Here is a 24,347-nt window from a genome sequence, read left to right as displayed (position 1 = left end):
GTATCTTTGTCTGAGTTTGAACACAGATGAACTTAGTTTAATATGTTAATGGGCATATATTGGAGAGAGTTTACTTTGTGTTTCTATGATTATACAGTGGTTTATGCGAAAGGAAGGGATAAGTGACTGGTTAGTTTGATTTTGCCATGAGGCCCTCCAAGGGATAACTGTTGTGCTGGCCCACGGCGTATTTTCTGGGTCACCGAGATACGTGTTATCTAAGTCCGTCGATTTACATAATTTATAATATTACCGGGTTCAATAAAATGGTATGTTTTAATTATATTGCTGATTTCAACGATTATTTTTGATTTTACATGCAAGATTTAAATTAGTACTAATATGAATACCCGGCCTCCTCTGCCCCGGCAATATATATAAAAAAAAAAATCAGAAAGGTTTGTCCCTTGGGTTAGGGAAGGTGTTTAGCCCCGTACCATCTGTACCGGCCACATTCAATATATATTTAAATATATCTACTTTATGTTTATGCCAATTATCATTGTTGACATTTAATTGTAAATGTATGACGGGAGAAGGCTGTGATAAATTGTAAAAACTTGTGCCCCATCCCTTGTTTAATTTTATTGGCAATAAATTTATGTTTAAAGCTAAATAAATTTAAATTCTGAACATTGGCAAGTGTGCAATTAACTTCTAATGATGAATAATTACTGTTCAATAAGTTTGAATACGGATTTAGAAATCATATAACTTGGTTTCATAGTGCGGTAAGAAATTGCAGTTGCCTAACGGCCCCTCTCTGGGGGCCCCTTTCGAAACCGTTTCATCTCGCTCGCACAACTTGTGTTTACTGCCTAGTCAGGTGACGTTATCGGCGCTATTTTTAGCAGGGCTTTCCCGAACAATTGAAGTGGTCAAACTGGACATTTGGAACGGACTATGAATATGGGGATAGCGAGGTAACATAAGAGGAAGTGCATACAATACATACATTCATTAAAAAAAACGCCTTTTCACGTGATGTCTTTCAGTTGTATATTACAAGTACCATAGTGTATACTAAGTGTTCTAAATGATACAGAATTGAGTCAAATTTATTTTGAATATCCCGGCGATTCGTTAAAAATTATTGAAGTTTTGTAGATGAATACGATATGTTTTAAAATATTTTGTTACAAAACAATCGCATCATGTAAATTGTGTATGACCTAAGGATCGTTGTCACACTCCACTACTGTCCTATACCCAGTAACCTCCCCTTAACTGCCGGTTACATATAACTGCAGAACAATTTGGCCAGGACACTTCCATCGGTAGGGTTGTAATAATGATAATAATAACTCGAGGCTGTTATATACCTCGTTATCACAACCTAGTTCGTAGGTCGTCTCAAAGCGGTTCACAAATTATGATCCGTGGTTAAAGGGCCTTTGCAACTAGCCAACATCTTTCGGAATTCCCTGGGGAGCATACAGCCGGTGCTGCCATTTCGGCGCTCACAGCTAGCATTCAAAAAGTCTAGCACTGCCCATCCACGTACTCATTTACAGCTGAGTAGACTGGAACAAGCGGAGTCAAGTATCTTGCTCAAGGATACAACAAAGTGCCTTGCCGTGACGCGAACCCGCAACCCTTCGGTCACGAGCCCGGTATCCTACCATTAGACTACCGTGCCTCCTGTTGCCCAATCGGTTAGAGCGATAATTTAGCATTTTGAAGTTTCGGGTTCGAATCGGTAGTTTTTTCACACTCAGAACGCTGATTATATTTTGTTTATTTCATTTTTATATTTTGTATATCTTAGTACTTAAATGTTTTCATTTTTTTCCAATCACAAATACATGAATAAATCATGGATAAGATACAAGTCATATTTCATAAATACTTTGATTTACTCTCCATTGTAATAATAATGATAACACTAATTCGAGGCTCTTATTTACCGCTTTATTACAACCTAGTTCGTAGGTCGTCTCAAAGCGGTTCACAAATTATTATCCGTGGTTATAGGGCCTTTGCAACCAGCCAATATCTTTCTCAACTCCCTGGGGAGCATATATTGTATTGACATGCTACACTGCACGAAGGAAACACTGACGAAGACGATGTACTTGTATATGTACGTATGTAACAACCTATTGAGGACGGTTTTCCGTCCTGTGGCTGATGTTTATGATCTAGTTTCACTCACGTAGATAATGTTTATGATGAAATTGATCATGTTTCTTTCTGTATCGATTTATTGAAAGATACTAACGTTTCTTTCTGTATCCAATGTTTATCAGCAGCTTATCTTTAAATGAACCATTCAGGTGCCACTGTTCCAGTGCGCTGTACGGTTTCTGGTCTGACGCTGGACCCCACTCTGACGAAGGTTGCAAGGACTTCTTCAAATTCTGTAAAAAATCACACAAAAGAATCATCAACACACACGATGAAATCATAAACACATAAACATTAAAACGACACTAATCTAGTATTTACAACTGTTTTATTGGTTATAGTACGGTAAACCTATTTGCACGTTTTCTTTGACGTGATGTAAAAGACATACTCGTTCGGACTAGTCGAACTGTTAGATGTTTTTGCAGGCAAAGTGTTTTGCAATTATTAAAACAATGAAAATAGAATGAAGCAACGCTATTTATTATTTGCATAAACATAAATACAAAAGCAATTATGTTTAATCGTTATGTCTGTAACCTTAGATCACATTGTATTTATCGAACTACTCTTTTACAAGACTTTGTTGTTGAATCAGCTAATCAATAGTTCCAAAAATGCTACTTATAACCAGATTGACACTTTCTAGAGACGAAACATGACCAGTTCTGAATCGATAGTCACAGCAACTGAGTGAAAACATCTTCGAAAACTATCGGTAAGTAATCTCGAATCTGACATTGAGAAGATCTCACCTTTTTTTGTTGACTACCTACAGAAAGGTTGCCTTACTATCAAACGCAAAGGTTACGACTTCAATTTCACGATAATTGATTTCCCTTTTCTCTGTAGTAACATAACAACCTACCCTACTATACAGTTTACATGTCACAGTTGATATTGGTTAGAAATTAGAGAGAAACAGTCTTAAATTTTCAGAAAAGAGGCGTTCTTGTAAACGATGCACTATACGTATCCAAAGAATCGGCTGGGTAGGCTTTCAAAAAAAATTCGAACAGGAGACAGTTTACAATTCTGATTCTACTTTTAATCCATGTGATACAATGTATCAGTGTCTTTTCATTGCGTTACACGCCGTTTTTATCCATCACAGTATTACGGCATAGACAGAATATACACTCGGTAAAAAAAACAAGGACCACTCACTAACCTGATAAAATGTTTCCCCCGGGGATCTCCATAATGTGATAACTCCTATAACAACCACTGGGACAACAGGCATCACAGCAAACAGCCAGCCCAACACTGAGGCGAACGGTGGGTACACGTAGTCCCCGTAGGTAGGGGGTACATACGAGAGGAAGCTTGTGATCAGCAAACCCTGTCAACAGCAGATCGAGTATTAATAAAACACTTTCAATACTAACTCGAGTATGATCAATAACGATAGTTTTAGTTTCACAATGATTTAATTGAATATACATGATCAGAAGGATTAGGTAAGGGCAGGGACAGTTCACTATACGTCCCTGGTAAGGGGCACATACTTATATAAGTATCACATTAGATGGCAACATCAGGTTCATGTAATGAGAGTTATCTCTCCTCCGCCACTATTAACATGACATGTATAGTTCGTGTTCGACATCAACAAATGACCTCAAAACCGAGCTTTGTACAGTTGCAAATGACAATTTAGCAATTTAAATAAGATAAAGTATCTAAAATATACGACAAGATGTCTTTATTTAAGAAAAAGGCTATTCCAAGGTTCCAGTCATATGTGTTCGACTATTCCGTCTTTCGGCGTTAACCATTTGAATTACTTCGGATTTTGAGTGATTTGTCTGCAAAATGTTGACGATCAGCTGACAGCAAAGAGAAACTAAGATCAAAATGAATAAAAACAAAGGAAATTAAGTAATTTGAAATAAAATGGAATTCGTTTCCCTTCGTATTAGATTGATGATACTCAATAAACAAAAGCACGTCAATTATAAATCCGTTATGACCAATTTCATGACGCGGTTGGTTGACATATTATATAGACAGGTTATAAATGACCAAGGCGACATGCTTTATTTGTAAGAGGTATAACTGACCAATGTCAAGACAGGCGACAGGAAGCACCAACAGAACCTCATGTATGTAGGCACAGGACGGCCCAGCATCATTTCTATATCCCGGGAAAACCTCTCAGCACCTGTTAGAATCAAAACCTGGTGATCAACGAACCTTGTATCTCGCTATACACCTCCGAAAACAAAGGTAAAGACAATACACGATTTGTGATTTACTCCACCATCATTATCAATAATACTATTTCTACTACTTTTACTTCTTTCAATCGACATTTATGTCATCAATTTATTGGCAGAGATACTGGTTAGATATAACTGTTTATCAATTGTTCTGTCAATTTGGTAAAAGTCCTGAAATAATTAATATCCGGGCTAACAAGAGAGATTAATACTGTATACGTTAAAATAAACTGTTTCATAAATGGTGTAGAACTTTATCAGTTACAGATTTACCATATATCTAAGTGGCCGTGACACACTCCATCAGTAAAAATACTTACCATGCACCAAACTGACCGTGACACACTCCATCAGTAAAAATACTTACCGTACACCAAACTGACCGTGACACACTCCACCAGTAAAAATACTTACCATACACCCAACTGACCGTGACACACCCCATCAGTAAAAATACTAACCGTACACCAAACTGACCGTCACACACTCCATCAATAACAATGCTTACCATACACCCAACTGACCGTGACACACTCCATCAGTAAAAATACTAACCGTACACCAAACTGACCGTCACACACTCCATCAATAAAAATGCTTACCATACACACAACTGACAGTGACACACTCCATCAGTAAAATTACTTACCATACACACAACTGACCGTGACACACTCCATCGGTTAAATTACTTACCATACACACAACTGACCGTGACACACTCCATCAGTAAAAAAACTCACCATACACCCAACTGACCGTGACACACTCCATCGGTTAAATTACTTACCATACACACAACTGACCGTGACACACTCCATCAGTAAAAATACTAACCGTACACCAAACTGACCGACACACACTCCATCAATAAAAATGCTTACCATACACACAACGGACAGTGACACACTCCATCAGTAAAATTACTTACCATACATCCAACTGACCGTGACACACTCCATCAGTATAAAAAAACTCACCATACACCCAACTGACCGTGACACACTCCATCAGTATAAAAAAACTCACCATACACCCAACTGACCGTGACATACTCCGTCAGTAAACTGACCGTGACACACTCCATCAGTAAAATTACTTACCATACATACAACTGACCGTGACACACTCCATCAGTAAAAAAAAACTTACCATACACCCATCTGACCGTGACACACTCCATCAGTATGAAAACTCACTATACACCCAACTGACCGTGACACACTCCATCAGTAAAAAAAACTTACCATACACCCAACTGACAGTGACACACTCCATCAGTAAAAATACTTACCATACACCCAACTGACCGTGACACACTCCATTAGTAAAATACTTACCATACACCCAGCTGACCGTGGCACACTCCATAAGTAAAAAGACTTACCGTATACCCAACTTATCGTGATACACTCCATCAGTGTAAAGAGAATCGGCGAGAAAGCAGCACAGTACCAGTCGATAAGTTGGAACAGGTATATACCTCCCTGTAGTAAAACAGTACTGGTTAGGGGAAATGGCACAGTTAATAGAATATTTACAATAATAAAAATCATTGACATAATATGTTGACACGTGATCTGTCTGAAACGAATCTTAGACCTATCGAATTTACACATAATCTGTTTAAACACCAAAGAAACCTTCCCGAATAAATTGAAAGATATGAGGTCAACATCACCAAAATCGACATTGTTGCCAGAGAAGTGAACATTGAAAATCAAACCAATAAATCATAAAACGGAACTCAGGAATGTGAGGCATTTCTACGACTATCACTAAATAGTAGTGAAAATGGAGTCATATCTGTTTTAATGTTCATTTGAAATCGCCAAAACGCCCACGAGACAAGTTGTGTAAAATAAGCAATGAACTGTGTTGATACCAACTTATAGTCTATATGAATCCCTTAGCGAATTCAATCAATAGGAAGTTGGAATCAAAATACTGCGCCAACCATGGCGGAATACGACATCTTCAATTTTGGTGTTATCTTTTTGTTAGGTTATACGAAAATACATTAAATCTGTGACGCTTCTCTGTGATATTTCCGTATTAAGTAGCTTTAACATCGGACAACATTAACAAACGGATGTTGTCTTTCATCAGATCCATCAAGTTACGATTAAATTGTTGAACCGACAAGGCAGGTGACAATTGAGGAAGCTGTTACATAATATATAACTTAATATTACGTTCAATTTTACTAAAATACAGTCTTATGTGACAAATTACTCACTAATTCATACAAGGTATATGGGCTACATTTTCTATATGATGGCGGGTATAACAAATGAAGGCCCCAACATATTGGATGGTTGAAATTCATATACATACCCCTGTACAAAAGGCAAGACCAAGAAGGAATCCGCATACAGCAAGGCACGCTCTGAAGATAGCTCGTCTTCTCCGTAATAAGGGGAAGGAGTCCTCGAAGACGATACAAACAGTTTCAGTAAATGCAAACTGGAATAGGATATGCCACATGTTACATACACAAGTACATGGAACATATGGTTCGCCACTGTCGTGTCCACTCCTGAACCCTATTTTGATATTTTAGCATCTCCTGTCCCCATTGTATTAACTTAGTATCACCTGTACCCTATTTAAGTATATACATATCTCCTGTACCCTATTTAACTATACTAATATCACCTGTACCCTATTTACGTAAATGAGTCTATCATGTACCATCTGTGTCCTATCTTAGTATCCATGCACCTCAGTGCAGTTCAAAATATTTCTGAGCAAGACATCAACGAATATTTAAATGATGCTTCAAATAAATGTATATATAAACACCTTTTAGGACTCATCAGTAGTGCTGTAGTTCAAAACGATTACAATCCATGGCTGAATTGTTCTAAAATCAATGCCTATAAACCCCTTTATAAACAATATTTTCGTGAACTAATATATATAGTTTACACCATTCATAAATTTGACGCATGAAAAACATTGTAATATTAGCTGGCTATCAAGTCCCACTGTGAACATTGTAATATTATCTGTCTATACAGTTCCACTGTGAACATTGTAATATTACCTGACTATCCAGTCTCCCTGTGAACATTGTAATATTACCTGGCTATCAAGTCCCACTGTGAACATTGTAATATTACCGGGCTATACAGTCCGACTGTGGACATTGTAATATTCCCTGACTATCCAGTCTCCCTGTGAACATTGTAATATTACCTGGCTATACAGTCCGACTGTGGACATTGTAATATTACCTGACTATCCAGTCTCCCTGTGAACATTGTAATATTACCTGGCTATCCAGTCCCACTGTGAACATTGTAATATTACCTGGCTATCCAGTCCCACTGTAAACATTGTAATATTACCTGGATATACAGTCCGATTTTGGACATTGTAATATTACCTGGCTATCCAGTCCCACTGTGAATATTGTAATATTACCTGGCTATCCAGACCCACTGTGAACATTGTAATATTCCCTGGCTATCCAGTTCCCCTCTGAACATTGCAATATTCCCTGGCTATCCAGTCCCATTGTGAACATTTTAATATTCCCTGGCTATCCAGTCCCACTGTAAACATTCTAGCATTACCTGGCTATCAAGTCCCACTGTGAACATTGTAATATTCCCTGCCTATCCAGTCCCACTGTGAACATTGTAATAGTACCTGGCTATCCAGTCCCACTGTGAATATTGTAATATTACCTGGCTATCCAGCCCCACTGTGAATATTGTAATATTACCTGGCTATACAGTCCGACTGTGGACATTGTAATATTCCCTGACTATCCAGTCTCCCTGTGAACATTGTAATATTCCCTGGCTATCCAGTTCCCCTCTGAACATTGCAATATTCCCTGGCTATCCAGTCCCACTGTGAATATTGTAATATTACCTGGCTATCTAGTCCCACTGTGAATATTGTAATATTACCTGGCTATCCAGCCCCACTGTGAATATTGTAATATTACCTGGCTATCTAGTCCCACTGTGAATATTGTAATATTTCCTGGCTATCCAGTCCCACTGTAAACATTGTAATATTCCCTGGATATACAGTCCGATTTTGGACATTGTAATATTACCTGGCTATCCTGTCCCACTGTGAACATTGTAATATTACCTGGCTATCCAGTCACATTGTGAACATTGTAATATTACCTAGCTATCAAGACCCACTGTGAACATTGTAATATTACCTGGCTATCCAGTCCCACCGTGAACATTGTAATATTACCTCCCTATCCAGTCCCACTGTGAACCTTGTAATATTACCTAGATTACCTGGCTATCCAGTCCCCCTGTTGAACATTGTAATATTACCTGGTTATCCAGTTCCACTCTGAACATTGTAATATTACCTGGATATACAGTCCGACTGTGGACATTGTAATATTACCTGGCTATCCTGTCCCACTGTGAACATTGTAAGATTACCTGGCTATCAAGTCCCTCTGTGAACATTGTAATATGCCCTTTCTATAAAGTCCCACTGTGAACATTCTAGCATTACCTGGCTATCAAGTACCACTGTGGACATTGTAATATTACCTGGATATACAGTCCGACTGTGGACATTGTAATATTACCTGTCTATCCAGTCCCACTTTGAACATTTTAATATTACCTAGCTATCAAGTCCCACTGTGAACATTGTGATATTACCTGGCTAACCAGTCCCACTGTGAACATTCTAGCATTCCCTGGCTATCCAGTCCCATTGTGAACATTTTAATATTCCCTGGCTATCCAGTCACATTGGGAACATTGTAATATTACCTGGTTATCCAGTTCCACTCTGAACATTGCAATATTACCTGGCTATCCAGTCCAACTGTGAACATTCAAGCATTACCTGACTATCCAGTCCCAATGTGAAAATTGTAATATTCCCTGGTTATCCAGTCCCTCTGTGAACATTGTAATATTACCTGGATATACAGTCCGACTGTGGACATTGTAATATTACCTGTCTATCCAGTCTATCAAGTCGCACTGTGAACAATGTAATATTACCTGGCTATCCAGTCCTACTGTGAACCTTGTAATATTACCTAGATTACCTGGCTATCCAGTCCCGCTGTGAACATTGTAATATTGTCTGGCTATCCAGTCTCCCTGTGGACATTGTAATATTATCTGGCTATCAAGTCCCACTGGAACATTGTTAGTAATATTACCTGGCTATCCAGTGACATTGTGAACATTGTAATATTACCTGTCTATCCAGTCCCACTGTGAACATTTTAGCATTACCTGGCTATCCAGTCCCATTGTGAACATTTTAATATTACCTGGCTATCCAGCCCCCCTGTGAACATTCAAGCATTACCTGACTATCCAGTCCCAATGTGAAAATTGTAATATTCCCTGGCTATCCAGTCACATTGTGAACATGGTAATATTACCTAGCTATCAAGTCCCACTGTGAAGATTCTAGCATTATCTGGCTATCAAGTCCCACTGTGGACATTGTAATATGACCTGGCTATCAAGTCCCACTGTGAAGATTCTAGTATTATCTGGCTATCAAGTCCCACTGTGAACATTTAAAATCCCCTGGCTATCCAGTCCCAATGTGAAATATTACCTGGCTATTAAGTCCCACTGTTACCATTGTAATATTATCTGCCTCTCCAGTCCCACTGTGGACATTGTAATAGTATCTAGCTATCGAGTCCCACTGTTAATATTGTAATATTACCTGGCAATCTAGTCCCACTGTGAACATTGTAGTATAACCTGGCTATCCTGTGCTACTGTGAATGTTGTTAGATTACCTGGCTATTAAGTCCCACTGTTACCATTGTAATATTATCTGCCTCTCCAGCCCCCCTGTGGACATTGTAATATTACCTGTCTATCCAGTCCCACTTTGAACATTTTAATATTACCTAGCTATCAAGACCCACTGTGATCATTGTAAAATTTCCTGGCTATCCAGTCCCATTGTGAACATTTTAATATTACCTGGCTATCCAGCCCCCCTGTGAACATTCAAGCATTACCTGACTATCCAGTCCCAATGTGAAAATTGTAATATTACCTGGCTATACAGCCCGACTGTGGACATTGTATATTAACTGGCTATCCAGTCTCCCTGTGGACATTGTAATATTACCTGGATATACAGTCCGACTGTGGACATTGTAATATTACCTGTCTATCCAGTCTATCAAGTCGCACTGTGAACAATGTAATATTACCTGGCTATCAAGTCCCAGTGTGAACATTGTAATATTACCTCGCTATCCAGTCCCACTGTGAACATTTTAGCATTACCTGGCTATCCAGTTCCACTATGAACATTGTAATATTACCTGGAAATCCAGTCCCACTGTGAACATTGCAATATTACCTGGCTATCCAGTCCCCCTGTTGAACATTGTAATATTACCTGTCTATCCAGTCCCACTTTGAACATTTTAATATTACCTAGCTATCAAGTCCCACTGTGAACATTGCAATATTACCTGGCTATCCAGTCTCCCTGTGCACATTGTAATATTACCTGGCTATACAGCCCGACTGTGGACATTGTATATTAACTGGCTATCCAGTCTCCCTGTGCACATTGTAATATTACCTGGCTATCTTCTGTCTATACAGTTCCACTGTGAACATTGTAATATCACCTGGCTATTAATTCCCACTGTGAACATTGTAATGGTATCTGGCTATCCAGTCCCACTGTTAACAGTGTAATATTACCTGGCTATCAAGTCCCGTCCCACTGTGAACATTGTAAGATTACCTGGCTATCAAGTCCCGTCCCACTGTGAACATTGTAATGGTATCTGGCTATCCAGTCCCACTTTTAATATTGTAATATTACCTGGCTATCCTGTGCCACTGTGAATTTAGAATATTACCTGGCTATTAAGTCCCACTGTTACCATTGTAATATTATCTGCCTCTCCAGCCCCCCTGTGGACATTGTAATATTATCTGGCTATCCAGTCCCACTGTTAACAGTGTAATATTACCTGGCTATCCTGTGCCACTGTGAATTTAGAATATTACCTGGCTATTAAGTCCCACTGTTACCATTGTAATATTATCTGCCTCTCCAGCCCCCCTGTGGACATTGTAATATTTGAACATTCTAGCATTACCTGGCTATCAAGTACCACTGTGGACATTGTAATATGACCTGGCTATCAAGTCCCACTGTGAACTTTGTAATATTACCTGGCTATCCTTACCTGGCTATCCAGTCCCAATGTGAAAATTGTAATATTACCTGACTATCCAGTCACTCTGTGAACATTGTAATATTGTCTGGCTATCCAGTTCCCACTGTGAACATTCAAGCATTGCCTGGCTATCCAGTCCCAATGTGAAAATTGTAATATTACCTGGCTATACAGTCCGACTGTGGACATTGTGATATTACCTGGCTATCACGTCCCACTGTGAATATTGAACATTGTAATATTATCTGGCTATCAAGTCCCACTGTGAAGATTCTAGCATTATCTGGCTATCAAGTCCCACTGTGAAGATTCTAGCATTATCTGGCTATCAAGTCCCACTGTGAAGATTCTAGCATTATCTGGCTATCAAGTCCCACTGTGGACATTGTAATATTATCTGGCTATCAATATTACCTGGCTATCCAGTCACATTGTGAACAGTGTAATATTACCTAGCTATCAAGTCCCACTGTGAACTTTGTAATATTACCTGGCTATCCAGTCCCACTGTGAACATTCAAGCATTACCTGGCTATCCAGTCCCAATGTGAAAATTGTAATATTACCTGGCTATCCAGTCCCTCTGTGAACATTGTAATATTACCTGGCTATCCAGTCCCACTGTGAACATTCAAGCATTACCTGGCTATCCAGTCCCAATGTGAAAATTGTAATATTACCTGGCTATCCAGTCCCTCTGTGAACATTGTAATATTACCTTTCTATCAAGTCCCACTGTGAACATTCTAGCATTACCTGGCTATCCAGTCCCAATGTGAACATTGTAATATTACCTGGCTATCGAGTCCCGCTGTGAACATTGTAATATTACCTGGCTATCCAGTCCCACTGTGAACATTCTAGCATTACCTGGCTATCAAGTCCCACTGTGAACATTATAATATTACCTGGCTATCAAGTCCCACTGTGAACATTGTAATATTACCTGGCTATCCAGTCCCACTGTGAACATTGTAATATTACCTGGCTATCCAGTCTCCCTGTGAACATTGTAATATTACTTGGCTATCAAGTCCCACTGTGAACATTGTAATATTGTCTGGCTATCCAGTCACACTGTGAACATTCTAGCATTACCTGGCTATCAAGTCCCACTGTGAAGATTCTAGCATTATCTGGCTATCAAGTCCCACTGGAACATTGTTATATTGTCTGGTTATCCAGTCACACTGTGAACATTCTAGCATTACCTGGCTATCCAGTCCCACTGTGAACATTGTAATATTACCTGGCTATCAAGTCCCAATGTGAACATTCTAGCATTCCCTGGCTATCCAGTCCAACTGTGAACATTGTAATATTACCTGGCTATCAAGTCCCAATGTGAACATTCTAGCATTACCTGGCTATCCAGTCCCACTGTGAACATTCTAGCATTCCCTGGTTATCCAGTCCCACTGTGAACATTTTAATATTACCTGGCTATCCAGTCTCCCTGTGAACATTGTAATATTACTTGGCTATCAAGTCCCACTGTGAACATTCTAGTATTACCTGGCTATCCAGTCCCATTGTGAACATTGTAATATTACCTCGCTATCAAGTCCCAATATGAACATTCTAGCATTACCTGGCTATCGAGTCCCACTGTGAACATTATAATTTGTAATATTACCTGGCTATCCAGTCCCACTGTGAACATTGTAGTATAACCTGGCTATCCTGTGCCACTGTGAATGTTGTTATATTACCTGGCTATTAAGTCCCACTGTTACCATTGTAATATTATCTGCCTCTCCAGTCCCACTGTGGACATTGTAATATTACCTGGCTATCAAGTCCCACTGTGAACATTGTAATATTCCCTGGCTATCCAGTCCCACTGTGAACATTGTAATATTGCCTGGCTATCCAGTTCCACTGTGAACATTGTAATATTAACTGGCTATCCAGTCCCACTGTGAACATTTTAGCATTACATGGCTATCCAGTCCCACTGTGAACATTTTAATATTACCTGGCTATCCAGTCCCTCTGTGAACATTGTAATAATACCTGGCTATCCAGTCCCACTGTGGACATTGTAATATTACCTGGCTATCCACTCCCACTGTGAACATTGTAATATTACCTGGCTATCCAGTCTCACTATGAACATTTTAGCATTACTTGGCTATCAAGTCCCACTGTGAACATTGTAATATTACCTGGCTATCCAGTCCCACTGTGAACATTCTAGCATTACCTGGCTATCCAGTCCCTCTGTGAACATTGTAATATTACCTGGCTATCAAGTCCCACTGTGAACATTCTAGCATTACCTGGCTATCCAGTCCCAATGTGAACATTGTAATATTACCTGGCTATCCAGTCCCTCTGTGAACATTGTAATATAACCTGGCTATCCAGTCCCCCTGTGAACATTCTAGCATTACCTGGCTATCACGTCCCACTGTGAACATTGTAATATTACTTGGCTATCAAGTCCCACTGTGAAGATTCTAGCATTATCTGGCTATCAAGTCCCCCGGTGAACATTTTAATATTGTCTGCTTATCCAGTCACACTGTGAACATTGTAATTTTACCTGGCTATCCAGTCCCTCTGTGAATATTGTAATATTACCTGGCTATCAAGTCCAACTGTGAACATTGTAATATTATCTGGCTATCAATATTACCTGGCTATCCAGTCCGACTGTGAACAATGTAATATTACCTGGCTATCCAGTACCACTGTGAACATTGTAATATTATCTGGCTATCAAGTCCCACTGGAACATTGTTAGTAATATTACCTGGCTATCCAGTACCACTGTGAACGTTGTAATATTACCGGGCTATCAAGTCCCACTGTGAACATTCTAGAATTACCTGGCTATCCAGTCCCACACTGTGAACATTGTAATATTATCTGGCTATCAATATTACCTGGCTATCCAGTCCCACTTCGAACATTATAATATTACCTGGCTATCCTGTCCCACTGTGAACATTGTAATAGTATCTAGCTATCGAGTCCCTCTGTTAATATTGTAATATTACCTGGCTATCAAGTCCAACTGTGAACATTGTAATATTATCTGTCTATACAGTTCCACTGTGAACATTGTAATATTATTATCCAGTCCCTCTGTGAACATTGTAATATAACCTGGCTATCAAGTCCCCCTGTGAACATTCTAGCATTCCCTGGCTATCCAGTCCCAATGTGAACATTGTAATATTCCCTGGCTATCAAGTCCCACTGTGAAGATTCTAGCATTATCTGGCTATCAAGTCCCCCGGTGAACATTTTAATATTGTCTGCTTATCCAGTCACACTGTGAACATTGTAATATTATTATCCAGTCCCTCTGTGAACATTGTAATATAACCTGGCTATCCAGTCACCCTGTGAACATTCTAGCATTACCTTTCTATCCAGTCCCACTGTGAACATTCTAGCATTTCCTGGCTATCCAGTCCCACTGTGCACATTGTAATATTACCTGGCTATGTAGTCCCACTGTGAACATTGTAATAGTATCTAGCTATCGAGTCCCTCTGTTAATATTGTAATATTACCTGGCTATCAAGCCCCACTGTGAACATTGTAATATTGTCTGGCTATCCAGTCTCCCTGTGCACATTGTGATATTACCTGGCTATCATGTCCCACCGTGAACATTGTAATATTACCTGGTTATTATCTGGCTCTCCAGTCCCACTGTTAACATTGTAATATTACGTGGCTATCCAGTCCCACTGGGGACATTGTAATATTACCTGTCTATCCAGTCCGTCTGTGGAAAATGTAATATTACCTGGCTATCCAGGCCCACTGTGAACATTCTAGCATTACCTTTCTATCCAGTCCCACTGTGAACATTATAATATTACCTGGCTATCCAGTCCCCCTGTGAAAATTGTAATATTACCTGGCTATCCACTCCCACTGTCAATATTGTAATATTACCTGGCTATCAAGTCCCCCTGTGAACATTCTAGCATTACCTGGCTATCCAGTTCCACTGTGAACATTGTGATATTGTCTGGCTATCCAGTCACACTGTGAACATTGTAATATTACCTGGCTATCCAGTCCGACTGTGGACAATGTAATATTACCTGGCTATCCAGTCCCTCTGTGAACATTGTAATATTGTCTGGCTATCCAGTCTCCCTGTGCACATTGTAATATTACCTGGCTATCATGTCCCACTGTGAACATTGTAATATTACCTGGCTATCCAGTACCACTGTGAACATTGTAATATTACCTGGCTATCAAGTCCCACTGTGAGCATTCTAGCATTACCTGGCTATCAAGTCCCACTGCGAACATTGTAATATTACCTGGCTATCAAGTCCCACTGTGAACATTGCAAGAAAGAAGAGGACGGACCAGAAGTTTGGAAATGGCATCTGTGACAGAGCCTCGGGATATGCCACGAACCCTAGGCCAGGACCTGTGCAGAAAGAGCGCTTCACTTTAACAAACAATCGGATATGATGACAACTTCTGTAGTTTGCAGGGTTTATGATGAGGCATACAGAGAACAAGTTTAACAGGGAATGTATTGTGATGCAAAATAGAAATACGATGAAGACACTGGTCAAGATAACCACCTAGTCCAGATATTTCTGTCAGGGTTTACTTTGTGAAAACGGGCAGTCTACAATCTCTGTTCATTTCAAATTTCTGTTTGCACATAACCTTTTCTCCATATATGTTTAAACAAGTTCGAACTAGTAAATGTGCATTTCGTGACTCATTATACTACTGGTGAATCATCTCAAGTTGTCTTTTGAAAAATGGTTTTTGGGACGTAAAAGAGCTCAACAATACAGTTACCAAAACATTGTGTATACTCTGGTAAACTAGGTATACGCATTGTATACTTTAACTGTATCATAAAGTGCAAGGAACAGACTCGGTCCGTACTCTTTCACTGCACAACCCCTTCCGAGGGTAATATTATGTGTTTTTTTTGTAACTAAATGTATTAGGATTCGTACCAGACTTGGCCACTTCTACTATGGAGACGTTGGCCTTGTGGGCCATGAATCCGAGAGCCGAGAAGATGACAAATCCAGCAAATATACTTGTCCCTTCTCCCGCCAGTGTCAGCAGGAACGCGTCTCTACAACAATATATATTTATTTCACAATGTATGTATTATAAAAAATCCTGATAAAGTCACAATGTACATGTATATTATTTCGATCTGTATGAGACAGCTTGTCACAAGTTTGTCATTTCCTGTTATCGGAAGAGGCACTAATGTGTGACCGACAGCAGGCCTGCAATATTTTTTTTAGATTTAACTGTAAATAATTAATACTACTTAAGATCAATATCATTATTATTTTCTGACTTAATGGTTCTTTATAACAGTTCAAAATAGTAGTACTCTCAAATCAAGCTTTACCTTCTGATATCATTTTACCAATTTTTTTCTTAACGAAAAGTTTATGTGAGGCCCATTCCAGAATCGGAATCAGAATAAGAAATTCGGTAGATATGTTCTTCTAGACCCTTTGTACTGCTGCACTACTGTTTTTGTTGTTGTTCCGCTTATGTTGTAAATGCTAGAAGTTATAGGATCATTTTTGATATATATCATCTCAGTACATGCCACATAAGAGGCGACTAATGCGGGAACCCCCTGCAGCATTGTGAATCTCCATATTGAGATATTTTCGTCCATCATCGGAGGTTGATATCACATTCATACATGTTTAATTATAGTCGATATGTTCTCCTGGCACTTTGACCAGTGAGCCATGACATCAGTACACATCTTTTGGAGGAAATCCAATTAGGAAAAATATTTGCGTACAAGACGTGGGACACGGGCGGGAAAGGGTGCTGGTAAGCGATCGCGAATACCAAGTGTTATCGGTGTTACATCAAACGGAACCAGTGGTTGTATCCACTCGGGCCTGAACACTGATAACCTCCAAATGGTCTGTCCGCGTCGCACACGTTCTTGCAGGGACACACTGCACTTACAGAAGTATCAGGAATCAACACTATTGTGCATTCTCGTAACGACTCGGCAAACGTGGTGGCGGGGTGGCTGTTTGGCTGTTCTGTTTAAGAAAAACCTAAGTGTGAGACATCTCTCTTCCAGCGATGATGATGTAAACACACACACTTTGAGCACATGACTTGATCTGTCAAACAATTTAGATTGTTTATCATTTACAGGCCTCTTCCATCTAAACAGAATGCTTTCCGAAATAGAGTGTTTTTTGATGTGTGGTCTACCTTTTTAGACCACAAAGTTGTTGTACCACAAGAGATTATAATCATTGGTAATCTAAATTTTCACTTCTACGATCTATGTTATGTTGATGCTCGCCAGTTCTCTGGTCTACTAGATTCCAGGGGTCTGATTCAGCATGTGATAGTAGTTACACACACTCATGGCCACACACTGGATGTGGTCATAACAAGGCAAGATAACTCGGTCATTAATAGAGCAATTTCAGTGATTTCAGTGATTTCAGTGATTGTTGAAGGGGAACCAAGCTGGTGATCATCTTGCTGTCCACGCAACACTGAATTATAAAAAGCCAGATCGTGCAAGGAAAGAAGTGAGCCTCCGGAAATGCCGTGAAATTTCAATATCAAATTTTAACAATGACATTCAGTCTTCTTCTGCCCTTCAAACTACTGAAGGCGGGGTTGGTGATCTTGTTGAAGCATACACATCTAGTATAGAAGCCCTTATAGAAAACCACGCACCTCTACAGACTAAGATGATAACTGTGAGACCGAATGCCCCGTGGTATAATGAAAATGTCCGCGTAGGAAAACGAAACCGCAGAAAAGCAGAGAGACAGTAGCGAAGGACCAAATTAACCGTTCACCAACAGATTCAAAGGGAACAATGTCGGCTAATTGGTTCACTTCTCATTTAATCAAAGAAGGTTTATTATTTTGAAAGAATCGAAGAATGTGGTAAGGACCACAGACAGCTTTTCAGACTGACCAAAAATCGAATGGGTCAGAAAGGTGAAATCATCCTGCCAAGCGGTTATTCTGAAAAAGAAGCTCAGAGATTAGTTTCTTAATGAAATCAGCTCGATCAGGTAGAACATTTCCGAAGTGACCTCTATGTAATGTCTGCTGACACTGAATTTGATGGGGAACCATTGACAAAGCTTTCACCAACAATTTAGGAGGAGTTGAGCAATATCATAATGACCTCGCAATCGAAGTCCTGTGGGTTTGATTCACTGCCTACAGACAGCAATGTCTTAAAGCACTGTTTCTTTTGAATACTTCAATCATGAACAAATCATTGGCTGAGTCAAAGGTTCAATTGTGTTTCAGGAAGGCACATGTTAGACCATTATTGAAGAAACCTGGAATGGACAAGGAGAAGTTAAAGAACTATCGCCTAGTATAAAATCTGCCTTTTCTGTCTAAGATCTTAGAGAAGGTTGTGTCCCGGCGTCTAGAGGTTCATTTTCATGCAAACAGTCTCAATGACAACCTTCAATCGGCCTAACGCATGGGACACTCTACTGAGACGGCCCTCCTATGTGTACATACTGACATAGCTTCTGCATTGGATAACAAGTGCAGAGCGGTGCTTGTCTTGCTCGACTTGTCAGCTGCATTTGCCGTCATCGACCATGGCATACTTCATAAAAGCCTTGAGTACTCTTATCTGAGTGAACGACGACAGTGTGTTGCCATAGGATCTACCACCTCATATGACAAAGTACTGGAATTCGGGGTTAGTCAAGGGTCGGTGTTAGGACCACGAAAATATTGCCTGTACTCCAAACCAGTAGGAGAGATTTGTTATCGCAATCGCCTTCGCTATCATTGCTATGCTGATAACACAAAAATTTACATGGTCATCAATTCACAGGACAGTTTTGATACAATTTCAGAAAGTCTGGAAGCTTGCCTGACAGATATCAGTACCTGGACGAACGGCAACATGCTAAATCTTACGTAACTAATAGTCTTTTCCCCAAAGCGTCAGCAAACAATGGCTCTCCTGCTCAAGGTCGGTGCCAGAACTATTGATACTGTCCCAGCTGTTAAAAACATAGGGGTATATTTTGATAGTGCACTGAACATGGAGAAACAAGTGAACGCTATTGCCAAATTCTGTTACTACCAGATCAGAAACATCGGCTGTATCCGGCAGTTTGTAACTGCAGATGCATGCAAGATTTTGGTGCATTCACTTATTACCTCTCGGCTAGATTAGGGCAAAGCCCTGCTCTGTGGTATATCTGACAAACTCACTAGTCGTCTGCAGATGGTCTAGAACACTGCAGCACGGCTGGTTACTTGTACTCGAAAGAGATAACTCATCATACCTGTGCTTTATTCGTTGCACTGGTTACATGTACCTGTACGATACAGGTCGCAAAATTTTGGTTTACACATACAAGACACTGAAAGGAACAGCTCCTCAGTCCTTACAGCAGCTTGTTACCCTGTATCAGCCGTCACGATCACTGTGGTCGGGGTCAGAATCATTAGTGTGTGTCCCAAAAGCTCGTACTGTGACCTATGGAAACCGAAGCTTTGGGAGGGTTTCAGCCACGTTTCAGAATAGCTTACATATCAAATCTCACCTCTTCACGTCTGCATTTCCGAGTATTTTCACAGACGTCATGTAAATACCACCCTTAATTTATTCATTTATGTGCACATTGCAATGATTATCTTCTTGCTTAATATATAATGGTGGATGTAAGCCATCTTTGTTTCACAATTATAACTAATACTATTATCCATATGTTGTAAAGCGCTTAAAAGTAATTTTACAAATAATATAGGGCGCTGTATAAAAGTCGAATACTATTATTGTTATTATTATTAACAATCCTAACAAAGTCAATCGGACCACGTGTCTGCATCAACAAGGTATGCCGCATTGTATAGCAAGCCTTACATAGTCAAAACGGACGCGTCTCTGCAACAGCAATATTTGTGCAGTGTAGTATAGGTACATTTAGTAATTTTGACTGTGCCTACAGGAATTGCAAGTCTCGGGTCTGACTCGGAATACCACACCCTCAGATAGAATGTATATACCCCTCATTCCTGTTAGAGTCGGTCAAATGTATGTAGGATATAAATATTATAACCGAAGTTTTTTTTATAGTGAGTGTTAATTTTCCTGTAATGTATTGTTAAAATATATCTAATTAGCCGTGCTGTCTGACCTATGCCAGTTAGTAATTGCCTTTTATTCATTGTTTTCTTTACCTATAACAGTTATTGTTGAATTTGTTGAAACTTGACAGAGTGATGAGGACTCCCCAGCCCATGGCGACCGAGTAGAAGACCTGGATAGCCGCCTCCAGCCATACCTATAACACAACTGTTTTGTTACATTTCTACTGGTTCTCTTTTAATGAATGTGTGTACTCATCGTCTACTACCGAAAAAAAAGCATTGCTATCTTTACTTCAAAAACAAACATTGAGCTAAAACTTTATAATATTAAATTATCTTGTATCAATTTACCGCATATTCTACATCACCTTTTCACAATAAACAACCAGAAAATACCGAAGGATCGACAAAACCGTCATTCGAACACAAAACCGATAAAACTAGTGCATTATATGACAAGGAAAGATTAGCATGAAGACATATAATACAATGATGAAATAAAACGTGTTCCGTAACGAGTGCATGTCTTCTGCTTTACCAACAACAGTATCGTAAATCTAGGTCAAACGTAACCAGTGCATGTCTTCTGCTTTACCAACAACAGTATCGTAAATCTAGATCAAACGTAACGAGTGCATGTCTTCTGCTTTATCAACAACAGTATCGTAAATCTAGGTCAAACGTAACGAATCCATGTCTTCTGCTTTACCAACAACAGTATCGTAAATCTAGGTCAAAGGTAACGAGTCCATGTCTTCTGCTTTACCAACAACAGTATTGTAAATCTAGACCAAACGTAACGAGTGCATGTCTTCTGCCTCACCAACAACAGTATTGTAAATCTAGGTCAAACGTAACGAATCCATGTCTTCTGCTTTACCAACAACAGTATTGTAAATCTAGATCAAACGTAACGAGTGCACGTCTTCTGCTTTATCAACAACAGTATCGTAAATCTGGGTCAAACGTAACCAGTGCATGTCTTCTGCTTTACCAACAACAGTATTGTAAATCTAGATCAAACGTAACGAGTGCATGTCTTCTGCTTTACCAACAACAGTATCGTAAATCTAGGTCAAACGTAACGAGTGCATGTCTTCTGCTTTACCAACAACAGTATCGTAAATCTAGGTCAAACGTAACGAGTGCATGTCTTCTGCTTTACCAACAACAGTATCGTAAATCTAGGTCAAACGTAACGAGTGCATGTCGTCTGCTTAACCAACAATAGTATCGTAAATCTAGGTCAAACGTAACGAGTGCATGTCTTCTGCTTAACCAACAACAGTATCGTAAATCTAGGTCAAACGTAACGAGTGCATGTCTTCTGCCTTACCAACAACAGTATCGTAAATATAGGTCATTAGTTTTGTATTATTTATTCTCCGAATTCTACATCACTTTACCATGATATCACATTAGTATGCCCTAGTGAGTTGGGTTACCTAACGCCGCTAAAACACGTATATATACCCATCATTTTTTTTCATAATTAAATCTGTACATGTACCTGTATATTCAAAAGCGACGGGAAGTCGGGTTTTACGAAAAAGATAACTCCATCAATGGCGCCCGGAAGTGTAAGACTGCGAATAAGGATGACGGTGAGTAGAATGTATGGAAGCGTGGCTGTCACGTACACAACCTGTAACATAAACAGAATTATGAGATTGGGAACGAGGCGACGGTGAGTAGGAGATATTGTAGCTTTACTTTCACACACGCCATCAGCAAGGTAAACAGAAGTGTGAAGCCCGGGTACTAGGATGACGGTGAAAAGAAGGTGTGGGAGCATGTCTGTCAAACACACAACATGTAACGTAAATAGAAAATTGAGACGAGGATGACAATGAGTAGAAGGTATTGGAACGTGGCTGTCACAAAGCCACCTGTCAGATAATAGAAGTTTGAAACTGTAGACGAAGATGACGGTGAGTAAGGGGGTACGGGAGCGCGGTGGTCATAAATACCACCTGTTACATGTCCGGGGATCAGGAGGCACTGGTATCACATTATACGGTATACATTATCGAAAAATACGGGCTGTGTGGTGTCAACAGTCAGTCTGATGATTATACGTTAGTTACCTTTTTATCAACCAAACCTTGTTCCACAATGATAGACGTACAGACAAGAAAGTCTTCCTTATCTAGCCAGTAAAAATGGTCCCATCCATACATATACATATCATATTTAATTTTGTCACATTGCCACTAGAAATCGTCCCTTTATGGGTATACATACAATGTTGTGTTTCTTATATAAATTGGCAGTAAACCATGTCCTCTTGTTTATGTACAGCACGGAGAGACACTCGTGTGATTCTTACCTTGCCTGTAGACCTAATACCCTTTATGACACACAGGTAGACAACGATCCAGGCTATTAACAGACACAAGGCCAAGTGACCCTTGATGGAGCCGACGTCATCAAAACCAGAGGATATGTCCAACACTTTGTACCTGGTAGGAATATATAAAAACTTTTATTTAGTCAGATACAATTAAACCAAGGGCGGATCTAGGCCCGGCGCGCCGGGCGCGCGCCCCCCCGTTTCGAAAATCCATCTTTACATATTATATATATATATAAATAAATAGCGCTAATAAATGGCAATAATAATTTGTATGAGAAAAATATTGATAATATAATTTAGATTAAATATCTAAAGAACCCGAGTCGAGCGTGATTTTTCTGATTGACTGTACGGTACCCTACACCAATCCAGTATGGGTTACCGTTACTTATAGTCATTTTACTATGTTTTCTGAAATTCCGAATTTATAAACTGTCATTGAGAACGGAATTATAATAGAAATTTTGCATCCGGTTTTTTTAAAAAGTTGAAGAGCGGTCTTCATCTTCCATCACCCGCCCCCTTCATCCCACCTCCCGTCCCCTTTCTCCCCCCTTTCCATCTATAACCTCCCGCCCCATCGGGTTAACAAACAACGCCGTAGTATGTCAATTCCTCCGTGGTAGGTATCGTAATGACCTGTCCTGTTTTAGTTCTGATCACGATCAGTGTCTATGATGGTTCTGTGATATATTCACTTCTTATTACATGGACGAGAACTAATTTGTGATATTTTCTGGATTCCTACATGCTAAATCTTTGACTTGAGGAAAAAATGGACAGGGGGTCATTATTTCCCGGTTCCCGCCCCCTAACTCATGGTTCCCGCCCCTAACTCCCGGTTCCCGCCCTAACTGGTCAGGTGGTTGCGCCCCTCCCTTTCCGCACCTCACCCACTCAATAATCAGGTGCGCACCCCTTCCCCACCATGATTGAGTGACTCACCCATCCGGTGCCTGTGGGTAACTCAGGATGGGGAAGGAGGGGCGCGTGACCCTTCCCCCGTAGCACCCCACCCCACCCCGTCACCCAACTGGCGCCGTACCTATGCAATATTTGCGCTCATGAGTGGGTTTGGGTGCATATGGACTTTGTATGGTTATATTATTGATTGTATCAAAAGTAGGGTGATCATATTAATAGTATATGCTGTACTCTTGTGTTACTGTATATATGTTATGTTGTATTTTGAACCGATGAACCGTAAGCCTCAAGTTAAGTTTAAAAGTACTTGAACTTGAAGACAACTGCTTTAATTTTGAGACTCTCCTTAATGTTGATTTGCATTTCTCAAACCTCTGTTAAAATTATGGTATTATCACACTTATTTTTGTACGAATTTCCACTTCAGTAT

The 24,347-nt window shown here is 39.7% G+C and overlaps 1 protein-coding gene across 5 annotated transcripts in view; it reads right to left on the bottom strand.

Moving 5' to 3' along the window:
* Positions 1-1,628: 1,628 nt before the first annotated feature.
* Positions 1,629-24,347, bottom strand: part of LOC110454739 (sodium- and chloride-dependent glycine transporter 2-like) — a 44,493-nt gene continuing 21,774 nt past the window's right edge. For 2 of the 5 annotated variants that reach the window (XM_021504418.1, XM_021504417.1), the window contains 10 exons: positions 22,967-23,099; positions 22,148-22,282; positions 20,728-20,831; positions 16,497-16,621; positions 15,834-15,946; positions 6,687-6,815; positions 5,737-5,836; positions 4,191-4,291; positions 3,299-3,469; positions 1,629-2,360 (listed from right to left, as the gene is read on the bottom strand). In XM_021504418.1, the coding sequence (XP_021360093.1) occupies positions 2,217-2,360; positions 3,299-3,469; positions 4,191-4,291; positions 5,737-5,836; positions 6,687-6,815; positions 15,834-15,946; positions 16,497-16,621; positions 20,728-20,831; positions 22,148-22,282; positions 22,967-23,099 (1,255 nt within the window). In that variant the 3' untranslated portion in view covers positions 1,629-2,216. The remainder of the gene's footprint in view (positions 2,361-3,298; positions 3,470-4,190; positions 4,292-5,736; positions 5,837-6,686; positions 6,816-15,833; positions 15,947-16,496; positions 16,622-20,727; positions 20,832-22,147; positions 22,283-22,966; positions 23,100-24,347) is intronic. The other 3 variants (XM_021504421.1, XM_021504420.1, XM_021504419.1) reach the window with 2 other exon arrangements.

Source organism: Mizuhopecten yessoensis, unplaced genomic scaffold (genome assembly GCF_002113885.1).
Source record: "Mizuhopecten yessoensis strain PY_sf001 unplaced genomic scaffold, ASM211388v2 scaffold8039, whole genome shotgun sequence".
Taxonomy (NCBI): Eukaryota; Metazoa; Mollusca; class Bivalvia; order Pectinida; family Pectinidae; genus Mizuhopecten; species Mizuhopecten yessoensis.
This window is presented reverse-complemented; position numbering and strand designations above follow the sequence as displayed.